Consider the following 24286-nt stretch of genomic DNA (forward strand, 5'->3'; position numbering starts at 1 on the left):
TCTGCTTCTCATTCACAACAGCAGCTGAGTACAATTTTCATGGCAAGTGCTTATAAATTGCAGGCAACCCCTAGCACACAATGGTCTGTAGACGTGGGAGAAGAACAGCCATTCCGGGGAACGAGAATCCACTGCAGGGACTAGTCGTCCCACACCCACCCACGGGGTTCACTGTGCTCTGGGCACGTTGCTGGGCTTTCATTAATGTTGAGCCTAGTGGGAGTGAGGACTGGGGAAAATGAAGAGGGAGAGGCGATGATGAGGCAGGCAAGCCGTGGCTCCCCTCCCCAAGCCTGTGGGGAGGGACGCCCCAGTCACGGAGGTAGACAGCCATGCTGGGAAGCTGGAGGCCCCCCTCCAAACAGAAGCCACAGATCCACAGAAGAAAGTATAAGAAATGAAGCCAAGGTCCTGCATAAGAAAAAAAAAAAAAAAAACTTAAGGGACTTAAATCATTCGTTCACTCAACAAATGTTCAGTGAGCACCTCGTATATGCTAGGCACTGGAAATACAACCAGTTACCATGGGGGATGAGGCTCCCACTCTGATGGAATGGGCATTCCGGGGGCGGGGGGGGAAGCAAAGTTAGGCAACAAGGAAAACCTACTCTACCTGGTGGGATGCATTACAGAGAAAAACGTAGTCAAAGAAGCAGGGAAGAACGAAGCATTAGCACTTCCACGGAGGGCCTCTTTGATGAGTGACTTCTGAGTCGAGGCGAAGGGAGTGAGCCACGAGGGTATCTCGTTCCAGGCAGGAAGAGCGTTCCAGGCAGGGGTAACGACAAGTGCAAAGACCCCGAGGTGGGAATGTGCTGGCGTGGCTGAGAAACAGCAAGGAAGCCAGCTGGGATGGTGTGAGCAAGTAGGGGAGGTGGAAGCAAATGAGAGCAGAGCTGGAGCCGCGAGGGGGTGGCAGGTGGGGAGGAGATCCCATGGTTGCTGCTTGTTTCTTCCTTAACTAATTTACTCCAAGGGAGAGGGACATTACTGGAGGTTTAGAGCAGAGAGGTGAGACTGCTAGGCTGTTGTGTGAAGAGGGGACTGCTCGAGGGGCAGGCAAGGAAGCTGGGGAGGACAAAGGCTACTGGATTATTCCAGGCAGAGATGATGATGGCTGACATCGGGAGGTGGGGAGGACCTGTAAAGGTGGTGAGAAGGGGTCAGATTCTGGTCCTAGAGATTTGGAGTTTTGAGGTTTTAATGAGACACATTCAATATACTTGCCTTGGGTGTATAAAATATATGCAATAAATAAGACAAATAATGGATACTTAAAGGGGAGGCGGAGAGGTGGTAAGGAAGGAGAGGAAGACACCAGGGCTGGATCCTGGAGGGCGGGGGCTTTTCCATTTCATCTTTGATTTCCCCCCCATGCTCAACAGAGGCCTGACACTTACCAGGCACCTGATAAATGCCAACTGTTGCCTCTATTATGTTAGAGCTAGAGCAGACCTCAGAAATCCTCTCTGAGAAGCCCATTTTACGGGTGGGGAAATGGGCCCAAAGAGGGAGAGGGGCCTGCCAAGTTGAAGTTCAGTAGGGGTTTGGGGAGGCCACCTCTGATAAAGGAGACAATGTCATGGTTACTTCCACCCGAGGAGGATAAGGAGAGCCCTCTTTTGTTTATAAGCCGGGTTGGCTTGGTTTCTCATATTTGCAGCCCAAACTTCCTTGATTGATAGGAGTTCCTCCGTAACCTTGAATGAGACATGAAGGAAAGGGAGACCTGAAGGAAAGGGAGCCACGAAGGGCTTTCGGCAGAGCAGGCCAGCACAGCCTGCCAGGGAGGGGCCCCCAAGGCAGTGAGGAGGGTGAACCCAGAGCCAGACTGTGGGTCATCTCCAGAACCACAAGGATAAGAGCAAGGGCCCACTGGAGAGCTTTTTGGAAGACAAAAATGAGATAAGTAAGGGAAGTACCAGGTGTAAACCGTCAGGAGAGGCAGCTCAGGGACCACAGAGCCTGCATCCTCCATGCAGGCCGTAGCCTTGTGCGAGCCGCTCAGCTTCTCTGGGTTGCAGCTTCCTCCAGTGCCCACAGGCCGAATTCTCCCCAAGGTCCCCATAGCTGGCAAACACTCCAGGAAACATTAAATAGGACCACAGATCAAAAGCCCTTCTGAGCACCAAAGACCACAAGCCACTGTTATGTGATTATTTTTCTCTCCCCTGCCATCGCTGTTGTTTTCCCAGCCTTGTCTCTCAATCCGAGAGTTTCTTTGCAAAACAGCTTGGGAATCCTTACGTAGATAATCAGTCCGAGTGGCCTGGCGGTTGAAATGAACGCTGGCTGGGGAGACACACAAGGGGAAGTTTCCTGTAAAACCAACTATATGTTAGGACAAAATCTACCCAAGTGACCAGCGGAGTTTACAGACTCGTTTAGCCTCGATTAAATGATCCAGCTTCCTTCGGGGAGTGAGGGATAAACACTGTTTCTACCCCCTCAGAGGCCAGCGCCCTGACGTGAGGCAGAAAGACCAGACTGAAAAAGTGTCTAAAGAGGATGTGTTATTTATGCAAATAGAAAATGCTTAAGGTGAAAGAACAGTAATAAGCAATCTCCAAATTGTACACCAACGTCCGCTTTTAGCTTGGCTCGGAGAAAGTGGCTTCTCCAAGAAAGAGAAAAAATGTCAGTGTGGATGGGCCCCAGGGGCCCTGCAGAACATCCTAGTTCAGAGAGGTCGACGGAAAAACTGAAGTTTATCACTTAAATTACTGCAGTAAACACCACAGCCACATTATGGAAAGTTTGGCAAGGATGAGAAAAATCCCTCCCTTCTCCCTGCCTTCACACCCTAACTCCCACGGCATTTTTCATCGGCCCTGCCCGGCCCTTATCCACGTAAGGACCATTGGCTGTGCCCTCGCTGTGTGCTGTGGCCTGGGCCAGATGTTCTCCATTTGGGGTTGTGGCTAATTCTCCAAATGAATCTTCACCTGCAGAATTGTTGAGGTGAAAAACAAAGCTCCAGGCAGTGGAGACACTTCCCTTGGCTGCAAGAAACAGTGTTGAGACGTAAACCCAGCAATGTCTGACTCCAAACCAGCGTTCCTTCCTCCTGTCCCAGCTTTCTTCCATAAGCGGTGCGGAAGTACTGAGCACCTTTTCCAAGTTTGTTGCAATCAGAGCCCCCATCCAGTTTTGCTTCCTGCCTTCTCTTTTCTAACTCAGCATTACATAAAAAGCATTCCTCCCCCCCCCCCCATGGCTCTTGAGCATTCACAGTGCTTGTGTTTCATGGCTGCAGAATATTCCATCGAGGGCCAAAATGTCCCCCACCGTTCCCCTCCTGGGGATCACTTCAGCTGTTCCCCCAAATGGCTAAGTCTGTGGGCACAGAGGTTCCTAGCTGCCAGGACCAGATTCAAATGGGCACGCTGTAACTGGTGAAAAAACCTTCTGCCAGGACGAGGCCCCATGCCCCCTTCCTTCCATGGAAGGATGAGTACCCGCCGGCTTGTGAGGGGGGCCACCTATGGCCAGTGAGCCCCCTCTTCTTCTGGCCAGGAACCGGACCTGGGGACTCTAAGGACAAGGCAGGGCAGAGGGAGTCTTGTGAAGTAGGAGACCTCTGTAGCAGCCCATCCCGGGTGTAGGAGGGAGCAGGAAACAGTCCTGGCCCAGCCTCACAGTTGACCAAAGGCTGCTCCAGCCCCGCCAAGGTCAGAGGGGAGGGTCTTTCCAGCATTTCATCAAGGAAGCAATGCCTGGACTTTAAACGCATGGGCCAGAGATTTGGGTGTGGGGTGAGCACTGAGTGGCTGTGGATGGTTAGGGAGGACGGGACTCTATTCTGATTAAATGTTGCAACCCCCCAGCCTTGCATGAGTCCTTTGGTGAGACAGGTGGACAGAAGAGCAGTTCTGGTGGTGGCTCTGTGGTCCTCCCACATCAGTGCCTTAGCACACCCCTCCTGGGCTCTGAGTTCGAGCCTGTGCTTTGCTGCTCGTTTGCCTTGGGTCCCTGGGCAGTCAGGTCACTTCCCAGGGCTGCAAGTTTTCATCTGGAATGGTGTGTGATCTTAGACCCCTGTCTTGGGCTGCTGAGGGGCCATGAGAGCATAGAGAGAGCCTGGCACAAATCCTGGCACACAGTAGATGATCACTAAACATTTCCTTCCCAGTGGGAGGCAGCAGACCCAACTCCTAGGTGAGCCCTCACCTCCAGCTCTCCCAGAGTTTTTTTCTAAATCTCAGTTTGAGAGGCAGTGAAAAAGAACACAGGCTTGCAGGCAGACAGATGTGGGTTTAAATTCTGTTTTGTCATTTCATAGCTGCGTGATGATTGTAAGGTCCATGCTTAATTTCTCTGGGTCTCCCCAACCAGGCCTAGAAAACTGGTGAGAGTCCTTACTGCCCTGCAGGACTGCTGTGAGGAGTTTTGAATTGGTGAGGTAAATTCATCAGACAGTGCCTGGCACTCAGTAGGTGTTCACTAAACACCTGATCCCTCCAGCCACCTTCGTTCCTTTGACAAGGAAGGGTTTCCGATGTCCTCTGACACCAGAGACATCTACTTGTGGGTCTGGGGGAAAACATCCGGACATGTTTGTCCATGGCGGGCTAGTGGTGATCCTGGCCAGGAAAGGCCTCTTGAAAACCCTGGGGTCACCTTCCCTTGGTGACCAAGGGCAGAGGCCCATTTTTAAGCCATCCCAGCAGCGTCCCCAATATGCACTGTGCCACCCCCTGAATGTTCCCCGCTCATCACCCCAGCCCAGTCCCTCCATTGATCTAAAAAGAGCCGGAGAAAATGGCATTTACCGCCAAGAGGACAGCAGGAAGCAACACTCCAGCTTCTCTGGCCGCCGAGATGACAGCTTCCAGCATTGGCAGCTTCCAGCAGATGGCATTCTGGCTGAAATTGTCAGCAGATTCCGCTCCACAGGGAAAGGGAGAGCGGTCTATTCTGTGCCCCTCCTTTCACAAGCAGCCTTTTACTGAGCCCCTGTTACGTGCCAGCACGTGCCTCTGTTTATTTGATTTAGTCTGTGGGACAACCATGGTTTTACCACCTTCATTTTCCAGTGGAGGAAATCGAAGCCGCCAAGCTGGGCAGTGGCATCCGAGGGCCAGGCTTGGGCCCTTCTTCCCACAGCCCACCCCTTCTCCAAGGCAGTCCCTTGTGACCGTCGGGAGCAGGGGTCATGGTCCTTGTTAAGGGTGATGAAAGCTATATGCGCCTCTGTCCCCCCCAAAATACCCACCCTCCATGCACATAATTTGGCATTCAATTTCAGAGGCTTCCTGGGTGCACATAACCTCTAACCTTAGACTGTGTGCCTCCAGCAAGAAGTTTCTGGTTCCAGTGACATTTGCCCAAGTCCACAATGTAAACCAACGCTGTTGGCTGTCGGAAGCAACGTGGTGCGTGTGTGTGTGTTAGCGTGTGCTTTAGAGAGGAAAAGGCAAGGCTGGTATTTGGCAAGGCTTTCCTCCACCCAAGGCAGGATGAGAATATCAGGCAACTTTGGCAACAGGAAGTACCTTTGCCATTGGTGGGTTTGAAAGTGGGGTAGAGAAAAAAACAACCAACCTCCCCTCACTTCTGCCAAATGGGGCAGTGACATGCTCCCAGGAGACAGACGCCAGCGTAATGGGACTTTGTTCTCTGTTTCAGCGGCCTGGGAGGCCAGCGCCCAGGATGGAAGGGGGCCAGCCCACATGGGAAACCGCCACCCTGCTCCTCCCCTCCCCTCTTCTTTGCAAACAAAACTTCCTCCCCTCTTCTTTGCAAACAAAACTCGGTCACCCCAGTGCAGCCGGGAAGGTCCCACACTCCTGTCAGCAGCTGCAAGGAGCCTGGGGAGGGGAGGGAGGCCAGAGGTCAGGCGACACCGCTTGTTGGGAGAAAAGCCTGCTCCTTCCAGGCCTAAGTGGCAGCCCTCTTTGCTCAAGTGGGCTCAGATGCGGCAAGTTCCCAGGGGGTGAGGTCATCCCAACTCCCCCTCGCGTGCTCACTGGAGTCAAGATTTCCTGGTCCATTCTGACCCTCTGCTGGGCCCCTGCGCTGGGGTCTCTTCTTGATAAACTGCCCCAGGAAACTCTGACCTTAGAGGTGCCAGCTCCCACAGTTAGGGCCTGGAGTGGGGGATGTGCCCTCATTCTTTCTCAAGTACATCACTTCCTCCTTCATCTGACATTTATGGAGCATGCGCCCCATGCCAGGGCCTGCATTGGCTGCAGGGACACGTGCACTGACAAGCAACCACAGTCCCTGCCCTGCCCTGCCCTGCCCTGTAACTGAGAGACCAGCAGGGGGACGGACGCAGACACCAGGACAGCAGAGGAGCCACTCTGCAGACTGAGGCAGAAATGGCTGGAAGGAGGGTAGGGATGAGAAAGTGTGTTTGATGCAGGGGGAATAGCACAGGCAAAGGCCTGGAGGTGAGAATGAATGGAATGCACTTAAGGAACTATAAGGAATATAGGGCAGAAGGGAGCAGGGAGGCTGGAGGAGGGAGTCAGGGGCTGCATCACAAAAGGTCTTAAAGGCCGCGCTGAGGGGGTTAAATTCCTCAGGGGACCACTGAAGTGTTTGGAGCTGGTAGGAACCCTGAAGGATCCACCTCTCCCAAGATCCACCTCTTCAAGCCCAGTTTCTTCCCATGGAAACTGTCCCTGTCTCTCTTCCTGCCTATCAGAATGACCTAGCATGGCGGGAGTAAGAAAACAGTCCAGGTTTCAAATGTTGCTGCCAACTGCTGGTACAGTCTTGCCCCTCAGCACCTGCTTCTCCTCCAGGCAGCCCCTGGCACCTGCCTGCTGATAAGCTGGCTGAGTCTGCCAACTTTCTCCTCTGCCTTGAGGGCAGCCACTCTTCTGGCCTGGGTGGAGCCCAGAAGCCTGACTGCTCACTAACCTGTAGGGCCCCATCCTGACTTTGTGGAACAGTAGATCCACTGGTCCTGCTTCTCAGGGTCAAAGCGATGCTGGAGAAGGAGGAGACTCTCCTTGAACCATGCTGTCCTGGCTCCTAGAGCTGAGGAAATGTTCCTCGTGAGCCCCACCGCTGGGCAATGTTTGCTGGCCCTGAGGGGCGGGGAGCCCAGCTCTGGCACAGTGAACGTGCTTGCCATGTGGTCCATTCACCCCTCACCACCTCCTGCCGGGTGGCTTCCAGAGGAGGAAACCGAGGCCCAGAGAGGTGGACATCCTCATGAGGGCCACCAGCCTGTGAGGGCAGGGTCTGTTTTCAGATCTGGTCCTGACTCCAAAGGCTGCATCTTTCCTGTTTTATGCCTCATTCCACGCCAAGGTCTCTTGCTTCCCTCTGGATATGCCAGAAAAAAACTAGATTATGTACAAGCAGCTTAAGCCACCTTCTGGGAAAGAAGTGTAGTGATGCCCTGACTTGGTTTCAGGGAGGGATGGGGGGGTGGTGGTATCATCAATCAGCTTGTTTTGAGCGGCTCAAAGGCCACAGTTTGGCGGAACTTGAGATGAACAATAAGCAGCATCTAAAAAAGGAAAGCGGGTGACTGATTACAGCAGGGCAGGGAGGGAGCCCCAGTGCCTAATGTCCCCAAGGCCTCAAAAAGGAACTGGGGGTGGGACCTGATGAGCGAGACAGACCTCCCAGGGGGCAATGCAGAGACTAAAACTTGGCCTACATTCACCAGACCTCCTGTGATCCTTCTGGGTGAGGTAACTGCTACCAGACCCATTGCCAGTGAGGCAGGGAGGCTCAGGGAGGTTGGGAGAGCTGCCCAAGGCCACACAGCCAGGAAGTGGTGGAGTTAGCATTTGAACCCCTACTAGCCTGGCTCCACAAAGCTAGGAAGAAGAGGCTATGGCTGCTTCAGGCAAAGCGTAGAAGTCGTCCCTGCGGGGAAGGAACAGAGCACGGTGCCCCGCACACAGTGTGGGTCCTCAGCTAAAGTTTCCTTCCCTGCCATGTTGGACTCTGAGGCTCGCCAAGAAGTGACTCTGGAGGGTGCCTCTGCCACTCTGCTTCCTTCTCTGAAGATCCAGCTTTCTCCTTTCCCTCCACCTCCTCCATCATGCTGACCGTCCTCCGAATCCCCGAGGGCTCATGGGAATAGGTGAGTGAGGACTGAGGATGCCGCAGGAAGCCTATGTGGCTCCGGAAAGACCTGGCTCAGGATTCCACTCAGATGGGAAGCCAAAATCCATGCATGCCCTTGACCATTATGCAGAACTGCTTCTCTAGCCAACCAGTGGGTACTTCAGTGATCTATCACGGGGACCTGAGAGGAACAGGACTAATGGTCCTACCGTTCCTCCCCACCCCAGCCCCCTCAACCCCGTCAATTTCAGGAGCGCAGACCCCTTTGCCTTCAGGGAGACTTCTGGAGCCCTTGTCTTGTGTTGGGCTCAGACTTCTCACGCAGTTCCCTATCTGTACCTCATTGCCTGACCACAAAGGAGGTAGCATCATTATCCCCATCTTAGAGACAAGAAAGTGGAGGCTCAGAGAGGGAAATGACTTGCCCAGAGTGACACGGGTTAGATACAGTAGAACTATTTGAACTCAAGACTGCCTCCAAAACCGTGCTCTTTCCATCACCTCTCTTGGGATTCCAGTCAAAGACCTCATCTGTAACTGCTGTGTGACCCTGCACTCTGGTCCCGGTGTCCCTATCTGCCAAATAGGAAGTAGGTTCCAAGCTCCCTCCGGTCCTAGGAACAGAGTCCCTGGGGGACTTCTCTGCAGGGATGAAGGTCTGGGCCATCCTCAGAGTCAGGGAAATTCCGCTGTCCCATCTCCTGACCTTGAATTGCCCCCAAACCTTGAGGGGAAGGGAAGCTCTTGGGTGGAGTGGAAAGTTACCAGGCAGACCCAGCTTTGAAGATACAGGGTATGCATGTGCCCACCCAGCTCTTAAATCCATCATCCTTGGGGGGAAAAGGAAAGAAAACACGTGCCCAAGGGATATAACTGTAATATAAACAACGTGTAATGTTGAAGGCATAAACAGAATACACTTGTTAATAGCTGTGGGCATCCTGCCAAGTGCCAATCCTGCCCCAGATACCCCCACTCACCCATTTCCCCAAATGGCTTACTCATAAAAGAACTTTCTCCCCACCGCCCAGAGGTGAGGCAAGAGGCCAGCTGAGTCCCAGTAGTAAGAATGCAGAGAGAAAAAGAAACAAGGGTGAGCTGAGACTGATGTCCAAGGACGACTGTCCCAAACCCCCTCAGAAATATTTGTCACCGAGTCTGCAAAAATGCTGAGGCTGGGAGACTAGGGGTGCGGAACAGACCCAGGCGAGGGCAGGTGGCTTCATCTGTCTGTGCCTTACTTCCTGAGCTATAAAATGGGCCCAAGACCTTCCAAGCCACAGAACTGTCAGGAGGATTATATAAATGAAAGATTGTGAAGGGGCCTGCAGGCGTTCAGCAGATGAACAGTGGATAGCACACCCCATAAGACCCCAAGGTCAAAGGGCACCTTCATGAACAATTCATCCTGGATCCATGTGATGCTCAGTTGCTTCTACAACGTCCATCTCAAGTCCCAGCTGGGCTAAACACCAGTGCCACTCCAGCAAAGGGCACTTGTTCCTCACTGCTCTCATTCCACCTGCAGACTGCTTCCACAGTTAGAAAGTTCTTCCTTTGACTCAGCTGATACCTGCCTCCACATGATGTCCACACACTGGTCATGTCTACATTTGATCCACAGTACCGTTTCCCATCAGGTCTGCTCTCTGACCTCAGGCTATGTTGCCAGGGATTCTTTGCTCTCCCCAGATGACCTGGCCCTTGCTTTGTTGTCTAGAAAGCCCTCAGGACATCACCTGTCCCCTGACCTGCTTTGAAAGGGGGTTGGAGATCTACACAACAGACGTCAGGGAATATCAGCTGGGATCGTCTCAGTAAACCCACAGGCCACCTGGAGACTGTCCCCACCCTGCCACGCCTAGAGGCAGGACGTGAGACAGACAACTACAGAAGTAGGTGAACGCACTAACAACCGACCTGCAGGATTTCTAAATGCTTACAGATTTCTGCTCAATACTATGAAGGCTTCTAGTGCGAATATGAACCGCCTCCCACCTGACCCCCCACCCTGACTCAGCAGTCACCCTTCCCACACAAACATCCTCTCCTTCTAGCAGGAATCCTGTCAGACTACCCTTGCTGTGTGCCCTTGGGCAAGTTAATTTCCCTCTCTGTCCTCTGTTCCCTCAACAGTTGTAAGGGACTAACAGTAATAGCTCTCTCATGGGGCTTGTTCGGAGGGTCAAGTGCAGGCACCTACTTAGAACTGTGTCTGGCACAGACGGGCTGTGTGATACAAGTTAGCGGTCATTGTTCTTCTGAGTCTGTCTCCCTCAGGAGCACAGGGCTCAGCATAGAGGAGGGGCTTGTGTCCCCAGGAAGCCCATAATCCTAACAGGCACCCCATGTGAGCACTTCCTATCTGCCAGACGCTTTGCATGCCTGGGGCTACGATTAAGACGAGGACATGGGACCAGGACCACAGCCTGTGCTGTTACCAACTCTGCTGTGGGTGGATGACAGCACAGCAGGGAGACAGGATGCTTGCTCCTCACCTGCAGGAAAGCCTGGGTGCTGGACGAGGAAGGGTTCTCGCCCTAGCCCTGTGCCCTTGCTGACTGATTGGTGGGGCTGCCTCTGGGCGGGAAGGGCCTGTGAATAGCCGGACTCAGGGGAGAGGGTGTGGGTGCACCGTGACCCCTGCCGATGGCAGGTGGGAGTGGCCGACTGCAGGCCAGTTTTTACCAGGCAGAAATATCAGGAGCCTAAGCCTGGGGGAAAGGGTGCGGAGCTCAGATTCCCCCTCCTCCAGGGCAGGATTCCCAGAGGTCAGCTTTTGAGTCTCCAGGCCTAGAGGGAGGGAGGGAGGGAGGGAGAGGTGAGGGGGATGGACCTTTTCCACGGGCAGCTTCATTCTGTCCACGGAAAGGACAGCTTGAGAGGGGTGGGGCTCAGGATGAGGACAAAGGGCAGCAGCCCCAAGATGCCTCGAGGGGCAGTGCCCCTTGGTGATGGAGGAGAAGGAGCTTTGGAACTGGGCAGGCCTGCGGTCAAATTCCACTCTGCCAACTTCCTGGCTGCCTGTCCCAAGGCAGGTCTCGTTTCTCCTCTGAGCTCAGTTTCCTCATCTGTGAAATGGGAAACTACTTCTGGAAGGCTGGTCCTGACGGCTGAAATAGGAATGAAATAGATAAAGGGCCCGGTATGGGGCAAGCATGCTGAAGATCTGAGCGCTCTACTATAGCCCAGGTGAGCGCTTACTACCTACAGGGCTGCACCCAGGCCTCCTTCCTTTCCCCTCTCTGCTTGAAGCACAGCCCTGGCTTCTGGGCTTCTATTTTAAGCCCTCATAGAGCACCACTAAATACAGAAAACGCTTTGGTCCAAAAGAGGGCAGAGCTGACCCTTCTTGTCTGCAGGGAAGATTAAACAGTCCTTCCAGCCAAGCCCAGTGAAAATGCTATGCCCCTGCTGGCAAACTCAGCACATCATCCCGGCAGGGAGCGTGGCAGCTAAGAAATCTAAGCCTCCTGACTGCGGGCTGGGCTGCAAGAAACCATCCCCTCCTCTCACATCGCCTCTGCCTGCCCCTGACTCCACATACCACCCCGGCTTGCACTGGGACCCCCAGAATGCCACAGTTCCCCCCCATATGCCCTGCTCTCCCTCCATTCGGGCCTCTGTCTTAAACAGCTTTCCTTCCCTTGACTAACTTCTCTGCTTTCTGGTCTCACTGGACAGTACCTCCTCCAGGAAGCCTTCCTGCCTCCTGTTCTGGGCTATCACGGCCCCCAGGGTCCCCCTCCCCCACTTACTATAACTGCTCCGTCCTTGTTGGTCTTTCCCACTAGACCTCGAGTCCCTAAATCCAGACTGTGACCCCAGGCTCAGCACAGAGCCCAGCCTGGAGGTCTGGTGAACAAACGAAAATGGCAAAATACAAACTGCCAAGAAGATTCTTCTCGTCAGAAATCTGGTGTCCTGGACAGAGCTGAAGAACGCTTAGGAATTGCTGCTGTCAGTACGCATGAAAGGGACGCCTCCTAATCGGGCCCCTGGATTCAAGGCTGGTGGTCACCTGGGACAGAGCTTTCAAGGCAGGAAGTGAAGGGCAGCAATAACCATGATAGCAAAAGCCCCAGGCATTGTGCCAAGACTACCTGCCATATTCCATTTAATTATCGCCGCCGCCAATTACGAGGGAGCTACTACCCCCGTCGTCCCCGTCTCGCAGTGAGGAAACTGAGGCACAGAGAGAGATCTTGCCTGAAGTCACTCCCCTAAGAAATGGCTGAGCTTAGATTTGAAACCAGGCATCCTGACTCCAAGATCTGTGTTCTAGACCCAGCACCAGACCTCCCACTGCTGTAGACCAGTGAATGGTATCATCACAACTCTTAATCACTGCAGCCCACGGAGCCCAACACACACACATACACACACACACACACACACACACACACACATGCACACACAACTGAAACAAAGTTCATGAAGCAAAAACACTCCTTACTACCTCAATGCACTTGATATGTTATTTTTTATTCTGTTCTATTTTTAAAGCTGGTCAGACATGACCCCCAGTAGACAGAGCACTTGGTCTGGTGGCCAGGCCTCATTTGGGGGCACTGGGCACCACCCCTCCCCCTCTGAGGCACAGGGTAGCAACAGCTTGTGCTCTCCATCGAGACAACCAGCTACTTGTCCTATTCTGTTAGTGCATCCTGTATCCTCTTCCACTAGAGGCCAGCTCGATGGGGACCTCCAGGGGCTGTCCATCCCATTCAAGCTGAAACCCCAGGGCCTGGGACGTGACAGGTGGCTAAAAGATGTCAGCTGAATCAGTGAAGGTGCACACTCCGGAAAATGCAGAGCAGGACAGACCCCAGAGTCCCTCCAGCTTGGGCACATGGAGAGATGTTGCCTCTCTGTAAAATGGGGTAACTATAGCCCCTCTAAAGGGTTGTTACAAGGGTTTAAGATAGATAACGTGGGTAAAGGTCCTGACTCAGAGTTTGGCACAGAACAAGGTCAACACACGTCCTTCACTCCAAGCTCTAGGATGCCTAACAATTGAACTAACACTAAAAAGATCCATTGACTTGGTCAAGCACAGACCAACTTAATGATTAAACCCAACTGGCAGTTTGAATTCAGTCTCTTCTCCAACCAGAACTATGAGTGAGCTCCAGAGGCGAGCTGAGGGAGGGGTTGCAATGAACTGGCAGAAGAAGGGGGAAGAGCCCCCCGCCCCGGAATTCTAGTCTCCTCTAACCCCACTTGTTTATACTCTTATTATTTTTCTTTACAAAACCCAGATTAAGGGAAACGGAATCCAGAGAAAAGGGCCAGGTGGTATTAGGAATAAGACAGACCTGGGTCTTCTAACCCCAGCTTTGCCACTGCCTAACTGTGTGAGTTGCATCGAGTGTTGGTAACCTCTCTGTGCCTCAGTCTCCCCATCTATAAAATGGAGACGAATGGCATCTTACTTTGCAGTACTGAACTGCAACTAGTAAGAGAACGGGTAACGCACACAGTAGGAACTTAGCAAATGTGAATTCCCTTGCTGACTCCTGGACCGTTCTATTTATAGGGCATTCCTCTGAATGTGCCCTTTGTGAAGATTACCAAGGGGCTTCCCTACAGCAATCATAAACGACCTTCCCTTTCTTTGGCTTGTCATCACTGCACACAATAACATACCATAATTACTCGGGGGGCCCCAACCGATGTCTGAACCATGGGTTGGGGGGATACTGCATGTCAGAGGAAGAATGCAGCCCTTTGGAGCTAAATAAACCTGGATTCCAGTCCTGGTTCTACCAACTGGATGAGCCATGTGAACTGGGGTGAGTCATTTTATCTCCCTGAGCCTTAGTTTCCTTATCTGTAGATGGAGATGATGATCTCTACCTTGCAGGGCTGTTGCAAGAATTAAATTCATCGATTCATTCAACAGATATTTACCGAACAGCTATGCACTAGCCACTGCTCCAGGTGCTGAATATACAGTGGTACATAAAACACACAAAATCCTCCCTGGGGAGACAGATGATGAAACAGCTAACTACACATACAGTGTAGCACATGGTGGTCATGCTATGTAGAAACACAGAGTGGGGGAAAGTAAGTGGGGCGTGCTGGGGGCAGGGGCAATGCCAGGACCCACATGGGAGCAGGGACCTAAAAGAAGCAAGGGGGAAACCATGTGGAGGTCTGGGGGAAGAATGTTCCAGGCAGAAGGATCAGCAAGTGCAGGAGCCTTAAGGAGGAGCATGCTTGGCATGTAAATGAAGCCACATATGCAGGAAGCCTGGCATGGAATCCAGGTGCTTAGCAAATGCCAGCTCTCTATTTCAAGTCCCATAGAAGGAACCCCACGCATGTGTCCTTTTCCTGAGAACGAAAGCACCAGGATTTCTACAGGGCAGGACTGAGCCAAGCATTCTTTCAGCCTAGGATGCAGGCAACATGTGAGCTCTACCACCGGTTTTTGAGCCCCTGCCAGCCACTAGGCTCTGGGTTGGGCAACCAGGGATCCAAGATAATCAAGACATGGTTTCTGTCCTCAGGCAGCCTCAAGGCAAGTTGTGGAGAGGGGCGACGGCAATGCAACGTGGTCAGATGGACAAGCAGAGACTTAAGAAGGTATCTAGGTAGCCTAGCGAAGGGTGGGATTGGGTGTGGGTGTTCAAGGAAGGCTTCCTGGACACGGTGACAAGTAAGCTGAATTGTAAGAGATGGACTAGACAAGAAAGGCTATTCCAAGTGTGCGGAGCGGCATGTACTGATCACAGAGTTGTAAAGAATGGCCCGGTGTATGTGAGAAACTAATTACAGAACAGGTTGGAAAACAATTAATGGCCCTTCATATTCTCAGCGCCAGCAACCAGGAATTCCAGTTCGCTCCCCTTCCTCCAACTCGGTGCAAGCTTCAGCCCCGTGGGGAGTTTTAATTTTTCACACTTAGCTACTGCAGCAGGTAATAACCTCAACCCCCCCAGCTCCTTGCCCAGGATGGCCCAGTCCACACAGCAAGAGCCCAGTGGGATGGAGAATATATAAATCTCAAGCTATTTTTAGCCTGCCTGGCTGTGTCTGTCCCTTCACCCACCCTAAAGCTGACCCACAGGTGGCACAATGTTTTTTTTGTTTTTATGTGACTAGAACAGCATCAGTATTTTTTATTAAGAAATCCTACAAAGGGGCCCATGATGCAGCCAGGTGTCTTTGTGGCCAGGAGAATATCTGCTGCCACCTTTGTCGGCATCCCTGCGTACCTCCGGACTAGGTGGGTGGACTCTCCCATCCGCATCCAGCCAACATCCCTGCTCATAGGAGATCGAGGCCACCCTCCAGTAAGTGGACCTGGGTTCAAACCCCACCTCTGCCTCTGGCTAGCTGACGACCCCCTGCTGGTGACTTCACCTGGCTGAAAATCTTGGGGGTTTTGAGCACAATGGCCCTCACGCTGCCCAGAAGCTTAGAAAGTAGGAGTTGGCTCTTCTTCCATAAAGCAACCTTGGGAATCCTGAGCACAGCACCACCCATTTCAATCCCCTCCAGGGGAGGAAACAATTATGTTTTGATATAAAGCCTAGAAAGGGGGGCTATATGAGAGTGTTAGAGCACAAACCAGTGACATGTCTCTGCTCCTAAAACCTCACACTAAATTTGCCCCACAGCCAGATGATTTGCTACCCCACTGAGCTGGGCCTTTGTACTTTAAAAATACACATATCTCTCACTTTGTGCCTAAAGGATGCTACCAATGCCCAGCCTTAAGCCAAAATAAGGGCTTTTTCTAAAGACTTGGGGTGGGGGGATGGCAGGGCAAGCAGAATGGGTTCAATCCAGATTACCCCCTCTTAGCGGTATGACCTTGGGTGAGTCATTTCTCCTCCTCTGAGCCTCAATTTCTTTATTTGTAAATTTGGGATAAATATCTTTATAATGAAAAGCTACTTTGTATGCCGAGCTGGGGTATGCAAAGCGCTGGACACAGAGCCCCCTGGCACAGTGATCTGCTTCCCAAATTACCAGGTATTCTCTAGTAAGGCCCCCTCTGCTCCCCATCTCCCACCCTCCCACCCCCCTCCCCATCCCCTTACTCTGGCCCGGAGATTCTATGGTGATGTTAACTAGGGGGCGATGCGCTTTGCAGCGGTGACTCTGAGGGACTAGAGAGCCCCCAGCTGAGCGGACACCAGAGGGGGGCGCAGCCGGGGTGCGCGTGGGAACGTGGCCAAACCAAGGCAGCATGTGCCGCGGGGGCGCTGGCGGCTGGAAATTGGGGTACCCCTGCAAGCGCCCCCCACTTTCAGCAGCTGCAGTCTCGGCACAAGGGCTGGCTTCTGGCCGTCGGAAGCCCTGGGGATCCCTACTCCAGTCACCCCCCAAGGCGCCCCGGGCTCCCTCCTCAGCGCCCTCGGGCTGAAACAAAGGCGAGGGGGCGCGCGGCATCGCCCCAGCGGCCCCTTCGCGCCTCTGGCCAAGCAGAGCGATCGAGGACTGGGGTCCCCAAGGTAACCAGGACGCGGTACCCGTCCTCCCGGAGCGCAGAACCCCGCCGAGGGGCGCGCGCTAGCCGGGGTGCAGGAGGCACCGGAGACTCCAGCCCGCTGCGCGCCGAGGGCTCCGAGGGGTGGGGTGGCTCTCCGGAAGCCACCCAGCGGGTACCCTAGGGAGAAGAGAACCCCAGCGCCCGCCTCCCGGGCAGGGCTCCCCGGCGTACCTGGCAGGGTCCGGTGCACCGTGTTGCCCATCGCTGCGTCGGGGCGCTGCGTCGGCGGCGGCGCGCTCGGGGCGCACGGAGGCTAATAACGCGGTGGGCCGGGCACCCGGGCCGGGGTCGGGCTCCGGGGCATCGCGGCTGCACCGGCGAGCCGGCGGGCTGCAGCTGGGGCGGGCGCCTGAAGGGAGGCGGCGGCAGCGGGAGGAGGCGGAGCCAACCGGCCCGAGCCCGCCGGCTCCGCCTCCGCCTCCCGCCGCCTCCAACCAAGCAGGGAGGGGCGGGGCCGCCGCCGCCGCATCTTTTGAAAGTTTGGACCGGGCGGCGGGAGCAGAACCGCCGAGCCTCCCGCTCGCGCGGCTCCCGCGCCCTGGGCGGGAAGACGCGCTGGCAGCCGGGTGCCTTCGGGGTGCCAGGCCCGTCATCGTGCTGGCCTGTCACTCGTTTATTCCAACACTTCGAAAAGGCCTAGTGTATGCCAGGCCTCTTCCATGCTCTGGGCCATAGGGAGCCAAGCTCTCACCCTGGCGGTGCACTAATGCGGGGTTCGGGGGTGGAGAAGTACAGGCAGGCAGAGGAGGTCGCTTAAGGCAGTGTAAAGATAACCCAGTCGGGGTGGCCGCGGTGGGGGTAGGATCACGGACCTACGAATAAGAGACACCTAGGCAGTATCCAAAGGTTGGGAGGAGGGAACATAGTAGAACACGTATTAAGTACATGCCAGGCGCTGTGCTGGGCACTGTAGATACAGACAAGGCATGCAAATGGTGAAAACAGAAATAACAAGCAATTTAGATCACACAATATTATGATCAGAGTCAGCAGGGAAATAAGATAACTGTGACATTGTAACTTTGTTTGAGGGGCTTAGGGAGATCCTAGTGGCATGCCTGTTCCATCTGATGAAACAGCAAGGAATCAGCCATGGGAAGAGCTGGGGAGAGTGTTCTTGGCAGAGGGAGTAACAGGCATTCCTCATTCATTCATTCATTCATTCACCCCCACAGGTATTTTCTGAGCAGCTCTCCTATGCAAGAACCCAGACCAAACTCAATGGGAAGTGAAGCCTGCTAGTTCCTGCCCTCACTGGGCTCCATTTTGCAGATTGGAACACTGAGGCTCAGGAGATGCAATGACTTACCCAAGAAAACCCAATACTAAACCAGGTTGTCTCCCCCACCCCCCCAGCTCTACTTCCCATGCTCTAGTATCCTTTATGAAATATGTATTATTACCCCACTTCACAGATAGGGAAATTGAGGCTCAGGGAACAGAAAAGAGGTGCCCAAAGTCTCCCAGCTGGCAAGGGGCAAAGGTGGCCTGGAGCTATGTGAATGAAATGGGGGTATCCAGGGGAGAGCCCCCTGGCTCTGTTTCTCCAGTGCCTTCTGCCTAGGGTTCCTGACCCATCCCAGAGGGTTCTCATTCTTCAAGTTAGCTCAAAGCCTCCGCCTCTGGGAAGCTTCTCCGTACCCCACCCACCCTGACTCCTATATATCTGGACATAAGGTTGCCTTGTATTCAAGTTGCTACTTTCTCATATTATAGGTGCTCTCTCAGTTACTTAATTTGTAAACACAAGTCCTGTTTGGGAAAGGTACATTAGTTCAAAACACCCTCAATCCATGTGGGTTTGGGATGCATATAGAGGTCAGCCTTATTATAAAAGGAGTCAAGGAAACGTTACTCACGTAAAGCAATGCAGTGTGAATGGGACTTTGGGACTACGAAGGGAAGGTCACAAAGGGTGACTGCCAGGGAGATTAGTGTCAACAGACCTTTTAAAGGTACTTTCAGAGCATCCAACTAGGAGGCTGTGTTGTGTAGACCACAAATGCTTACCTGCAGCAAATGAAGCCTCAGCTGCCCTAATGTTTTGCAGATGGTACCCGCGGAGGGGACACAGTGTCCAGGGGCCACTGACCTGTGTATCTAAAAGGGCTGTGTTTTAGCATCTTGATCCCTGTGAATGAGATGTGCTGTGGAAAACTAAAAAAGAACCCACACCACCCCCCCCCCCGCCCACCACACACACACACACCAGATGATGGGGACACTGACATCAAAGCCACACACAAAGAATTTGAACCAAATAGTTTCTTGAAATTTGAGAGTGGACAAAGGCAGTCTTTCCAAATTAATATTTCATGTAACAATTATTCAAAATACGTAGGTCACACTAAAAAACTAAACATTGCAAGTAGATATCTATTTCAACTCCACCCTTTAAAGGTTAGACTATTCAGCTCTATGGTGCATCTTCTCATTGGGGGAATAGAGGTTGCCGTTGACCTTTATTTGGGTTGCCTTATATTTGTGCACGTACGGTAGCTGCTCACCCCTCCGAGGTACCTCTGCACTTTGTTCTGTCCCTCAATTATACCCTTAGGGCAGGTGCCGTAGCTGTTAGCCTTACATCCACTCCACTGGCAGATGGGAAGCCACCTGTGGGCAGGACCCTGGTAGTATTCATTTATACATCTTATACATCTTCAGTGCTCAGAACAGGACTGGCTATAAGCAGATGCTCAATACACCTTTGAATAAACTGGCCGCAGAGATGCATTGCCCTGAACTGGGAGGAGAAAGGGAAGAAGGAGGGAAGGAAGGGAGGAAGGGGTAGGAAAGAGTTGTGAAGGAATGAGAATTAGTTGATAGTAGCCCTGGACTCTGGTGTGATCAATAGTGATATGTGTGGGGAGAAACAAACAAAATAGGGATGCATTAACAGAAGTGTAGCCTTAGGACAAAGGAGGGGCTTGCTGCTCCAGTGCATGCTGATTAGACCATTCGAGGAGAAGGTGCTTTGACTCTGAGCACCGTACTTGAAAAGCAGGCAAAAGTGATCCACAAAGGTGGGGACGGTGGCTCTGGGAGCGAGAAAGATCCCTGTCACAGGAGACGTGCGAACAGAAGCAGGGGCTAGGGGAGCATCCTTGGGCCAGGGTAGCAGCCTCTGGCCATAACCTCCCCTGGGGTTTGAATTTCACACCTCACCCCCCCAACCCGTTCCCTTAACCACGCCCAGAATCCCACAGACTAAGCCACCCTCCCTTAGCACCAAGACCTGTCTTGGGCTGCAGGGGCCCCTGGGTGGGGCTGGCTCTCTTGATGTGCAGTGTTGGCACAGTCTCCTAGGGCAGTGGGGAGAGGGAAGGCCCTGGCCAGGCTCGTGGGCACTGCTCCCTCAGGGCAGGCCCTGGCAGGCCCTGCGCCATGCAATCACAGGCAGTCAGGTGCACCTCGTAAAAAGGGCACACACTGAGCTGGGGGTGGGGGGGCGGTATGTGTGTGAAAAGACCTCTTCTTCCAGGGAGCTGAAGGGTGTTTGCCTACACTCCTCCCCGCAACTCACTCAGGAACAGAAAATCCAGGTTGCAGTCAAACCACAAAGCTGGGTTTTTAAATTGCTACAGGAGGGCTCTACTTTCCAGTGAACTCCGCCTATCAAACCCTCAATTTCCAGACCTAGCGGGTCTTCACCCACAAAAGCGACATTTTTCAGTTCCCGGTGACAAAGCGCCTCCCGGGTAGTGGGCACCAGGCTGTGCCCTGTGAGCGACCCTCCTCACAATCAAACAGCGTGGTTAGTAACACAATTCCCATCTTGCAGGAGAGGAAACTGCGGCAGGGAGAGAGGAGGGAACTGCCCCGTTCACAGGACCAGGAGGAGGCAGAACCCCGAAGGTTCTCTGTTCTCCCTTTTTACAGAGGAGGAAGCAGGCTCAGAGCACTGAAGCCACTTGGTGAGCAAATCATGTTTGTGTGGATCCGAATCTGCTGCACATTCCTTGGCAGCTAAGGCAAAAAGGGCAAGGGACTCATCCCGTGGCCTTCCTTGTCCTGGTTTTTCCAGGATGCACTTTTGGTGCTGGAGCAAGGGCCAAAGGGGAGCTCATCCTTGGTGCATGGGAAGTCTGAGTGGGTGGAATCTTCCTCCGAGTTTGCCCCAAGACACATCAACAACGTTCTGATGGATGGATCCCATGCTGGCCATCAGAAAAGATCAAGGGCTGACAGTTTTCCTGGAATCCAGCGGAGGCAGCTGTGTTAGAGGCTGGGGTCATAGGGGCCCAGAGCTCAGCTTTCTCGCAACACAGGGACAGAGCTGAGACACTCTGGAACACGTGGTCATTATGGTTATGTCACAGAAGCCCGCGGCAGGGGCTGAGCTGAGATTAATTTGTGCTCCCAATAACTTGCATTTACTGTGCAGTTACAATGAAAGTTATGACACAGTAACAGCTAACATTTATTGAGTGTCAGATGCCGTTCTAAGTCCTTTGGATGTATTAAGCTCACAGCAGCCCTAGGTGGTAGTGCTATTAAGAGGCCCATTTTATAGATGGGGAAACCAAAGCCCATAGAGTGCAGGGGCCACCACCACACAGGCAGAGAGCAGCCTGAGTGAACATATGAGGTCCATTTACTTAATCCTCATAACAACCCCATGAGCTAGGAAGGGAGTTAAGGGTTAAGGTGTTGCCTCCCAGCCCTTGTATTGGTTTCTTTTTAAGACCTTCATCTCCATTCTGTGGGGCATGTCAGTGAGGCTCAGAGACGTGACGTGGTTTGCCCAGGCCTCACAGCCAAGAGGGTAGGATCAGGTTGGAGACCCGCCCCGCTCTGACCTCACCATCTGCGCACCCCTCCTCTTGGCCCCTGAGGTGGCCGAGAGCTTGGCGAGCCCAGCCCATCCTACCTACAGCGACCTGCTCCAGTTCTGATCCATTTTCAGAGTCCAGTGCCCAGCCATGGCCTGGCCCTCGGAGAGCCTACCGTTCCCTGCTGACTTCCTGGAGCTGTGGAGACCCCACCCAGGGGAACAGGGACTTTGAAAGAAAAACTGGAATTATGGACTGTGAAGCACTTAAGAGCCCAGCTTCAAATCCTAGCTCGGTTCTTACTACCTAGGCCACCTTGGGCAGTTTCCATGTCCTCTCTGTGCCTCAGTTTCTGCATCTGTAAAATGGAGCTAATAGGAGTCCATATTTCATAGGGTATTTGGAAGAGTAGATGGTGTCAGTCAAAGTGGCCTGGCATATCATAAATGGTCAGGCTAGGTGAGCTGGGGAAGGGCCCATCTTTCTCCCTGCTCTCCCACTCCTAAACTCACCCATCAGGCCCACAAGCTGGTTGAAGCTCTTCTTGGCCTCAAACCATTTCTACTGCAGAGAGGGTCCAGATAGGGCCAGAGCGGGCTGAGTTCAAGTCCTGGTTCTGCCTCTACCTGGCTGGGTGGCTCCAGGCAGGTCATTTCACACCCGTGGAGCTTCACCTCCTCCTCTGTAAGGTGGAGAGATCATCTGTAAGCGGGCCAGACCTGGCTGGACACACCAGGTGCACTGCCTCCTGGCCTAGCCTGCCTGCTCACGTTAAGCATGCTCCAGTGCTACTGAGCCTCTCATCTTGCGGGCTGTGTGTCTTTGCAGTCACCTGCAGAACCTCTCTGAACATCAGTTGCCTGATCTTGAAGTGGGGAGGGTAATAATGCTGACCTAATACTAGGTGATATAAACTTGCAGTGGGATGGTCTTCGGAATGTGCTTGGCACAGAACAGATGCCCAATAAATGTTTAATGATGGGGCAGATGGGCGGCTCAGTTGGTTAAGCATCCGATTCGTGACTCGGGCTCGGGTCGTGATCTCAACGGTTTGTGAGTTCGAGCCCTGCGTCGGGCTCTGGGCTGACGGTGCAGAGCCTGCTTGGGATGTTGTCTCCCTGTCTCTCTGTCCCTCCCCTGCTTGCTCTCCGTCTCTCTCAAAATAAATAAAAAGAAACTTTTAAAATAAAAAAAAATAAATGTACGTATGTATGTATGTTTAATGAATGAATGGATTGATGAATGGATGGACGGATGAGTCCCAGGGGCAGGAACTGGGTCTCACTCACAGATCATGAGGTATTGGCTAGGGGCTCAGGCCCTGGAGCCAGGGGCCTGGGTTCATTGTCTGGCTTCCCTCTCATCTAGTTGTGTGACCTTGAGCATCTTACTCAACTTCTTTGTGCCTCACTTTCTTCATGCATAAAATGGACCAATAGTACTAGCCTCGTAAGATTTCTTTGAAGATTAAATCCTTACCTGTCAAATGCTTAGAACAGCACCTGGCCTGTGGTAAATACTCAGTGAAAGGAAGCCATGATTATTAGTTATTGATTATTGTTCTTCCTGGGGTCAGGTACTCAGCAAAGAGGCACGTTTTGCTAGAGGAGGGGAACAGAGTGCAGAACTCTGGCTGGGCGCGGTGGGAGAAGCCTCCTCTCTTGGCTCTGAAGACTGCAGTATGTCTTTATGTCTTGGGGCAGCTCCTCTGGGCCAGGCCAGGAGCAGTCACATCTGGGGAGCCTGCGCAGGGGACCAGAGGCGTCACGCCAGCCTGGGGCTGATGCGAGGAGCGGGTCACGCCTGGCACGCTGGGACCCTTGGATGCCTGTTGTCCTGTGGTCTTTCTAGCAGTCTCAGTTGCCCCCAGCCAGCCCTGAACTGGCCCAGAGCATCAAGGGAGTCACAGAGGCACCAGGGCAGTGTGAGCTCAGCAGGAGCCTGAGTTGGGGGATCCCAGGTTGGCCAGGATTTGAAGCAGCCTGGGGTCCCAGGCAGGTGGGGACATGCGTGTCCTCCTAGACCACACCTTAATGTGCTGGGTCATATTTGTTCAGAGGGCAGGGCCACTTGTACCACGGACACGTTGGGTTCAGGTGGGCTCCAGAGTGGGGGGCAGGCACAGGGCTTCCCCCAGCTCTGGCAGGTGATGCTACAGAGGGGAGAGTCCAGCTCTGGGCCCCTGGCTTAGGTGCATATCCAGCCTGCTACTGACCAGCCTGGGGAGCGGGGGGGGGGGGGGTCCCTGAGCATGTCACGTGCCCACTCTGAGCCTCACCTTCCCCATCTATAGAATGGGGACAACGATACCTGGTGTGGGAATGCGATGAGAAGCAGCCTGGAAAGGGGTCAGTGCAGAGTGGAGGCTCAGGCCCACTGCCTGAGGTTAGAATAGCCTCACATTTAGAATAACATCCAGTATAAAGCACACCGTTCCTCCAAAACACACGTGTAGTGTAAAGCAAGATCCGGCTGCATTTCTCAAGGCCTTGCCAGGAGCCAGGGTGAGGCTGTTAAAAGGCCAGAGAACGGAGGCATACCTCAGTGGGACAAGCTGACTCAGGGGAAGGATGTGAGCCAGTGGGCCACAGCAGGTGCAGCCGTGTTTGGTTTGGGCCCTGGGGCTAGCTGGCTTGGGTTCAAAACCCCCACTCTGCCCTTCCCCGGCCATGTGGCCTCTGGCAAGAGACTTCCTTCTCTGAGTCTCTGTTTCTCCCCCTGAAAAATGAGAAGAGTGGCAGGGTCTGTCTCCCTGGGTATTAGGAAAAGTAAATGAGGCCAGGTGGCCCTTATGTTGCCTCAGGGCCTGGCATGGAGCCTGGCACAGAGTAAGCCTTTCAGCTTCAGGAACCACCATTACTGTCCCAGGAGGAGAAAGGCTGGGGCCTCCGTCTGCCTTCTGTGCTGAGGGACCGCACTTCTCTTTAGGGACCTGAGAACCCCCCCCTTGCCCGTGCTGGAGCCCTCT

General features: G+C 53.4%; 1 protein-coding gene across 1 annotated transcript in view; it reads right to left on the minus strand.

The window, feature by feature from the left end:
- NEURL1B (neuralized E3 ubiquitin protein ligase 1B) overlaps positions 1-16854 on the minus strand; it is a 34872-nt gene extending 18018 nt beyond the window's left edge. The window contains exon 1 of the mRNA XM_042992272.1: positions 16718-16854. Coding sequence (XP_042848206.1) covers positions 16718-16748 — 31 coding nt within the window. The 5' untranslated portion in view covers positions 16749-16854. The remainder of the gene's footprint in view (positions 1-16717) is intronic.
- Between the last annotated feature and the right edge of the window lie 7432 nt (positions 16855-24286).

The sequence above is a fragment of the Panthera tigris genome, chromosome A1 (assembly GCF_018350195.1).
Source record: "Panthera tigris isolate Pti1 chromosome A1, P.tigris_Pti1_mat1.1, whole genome shotgun sequence".
In the NCBI taxonomy this organism is placed as follows: Eukaryota; Metazoa; Chordata; class Mammalia; order Carnivora; family Felidae; genus Panthera; species Panthera tigris.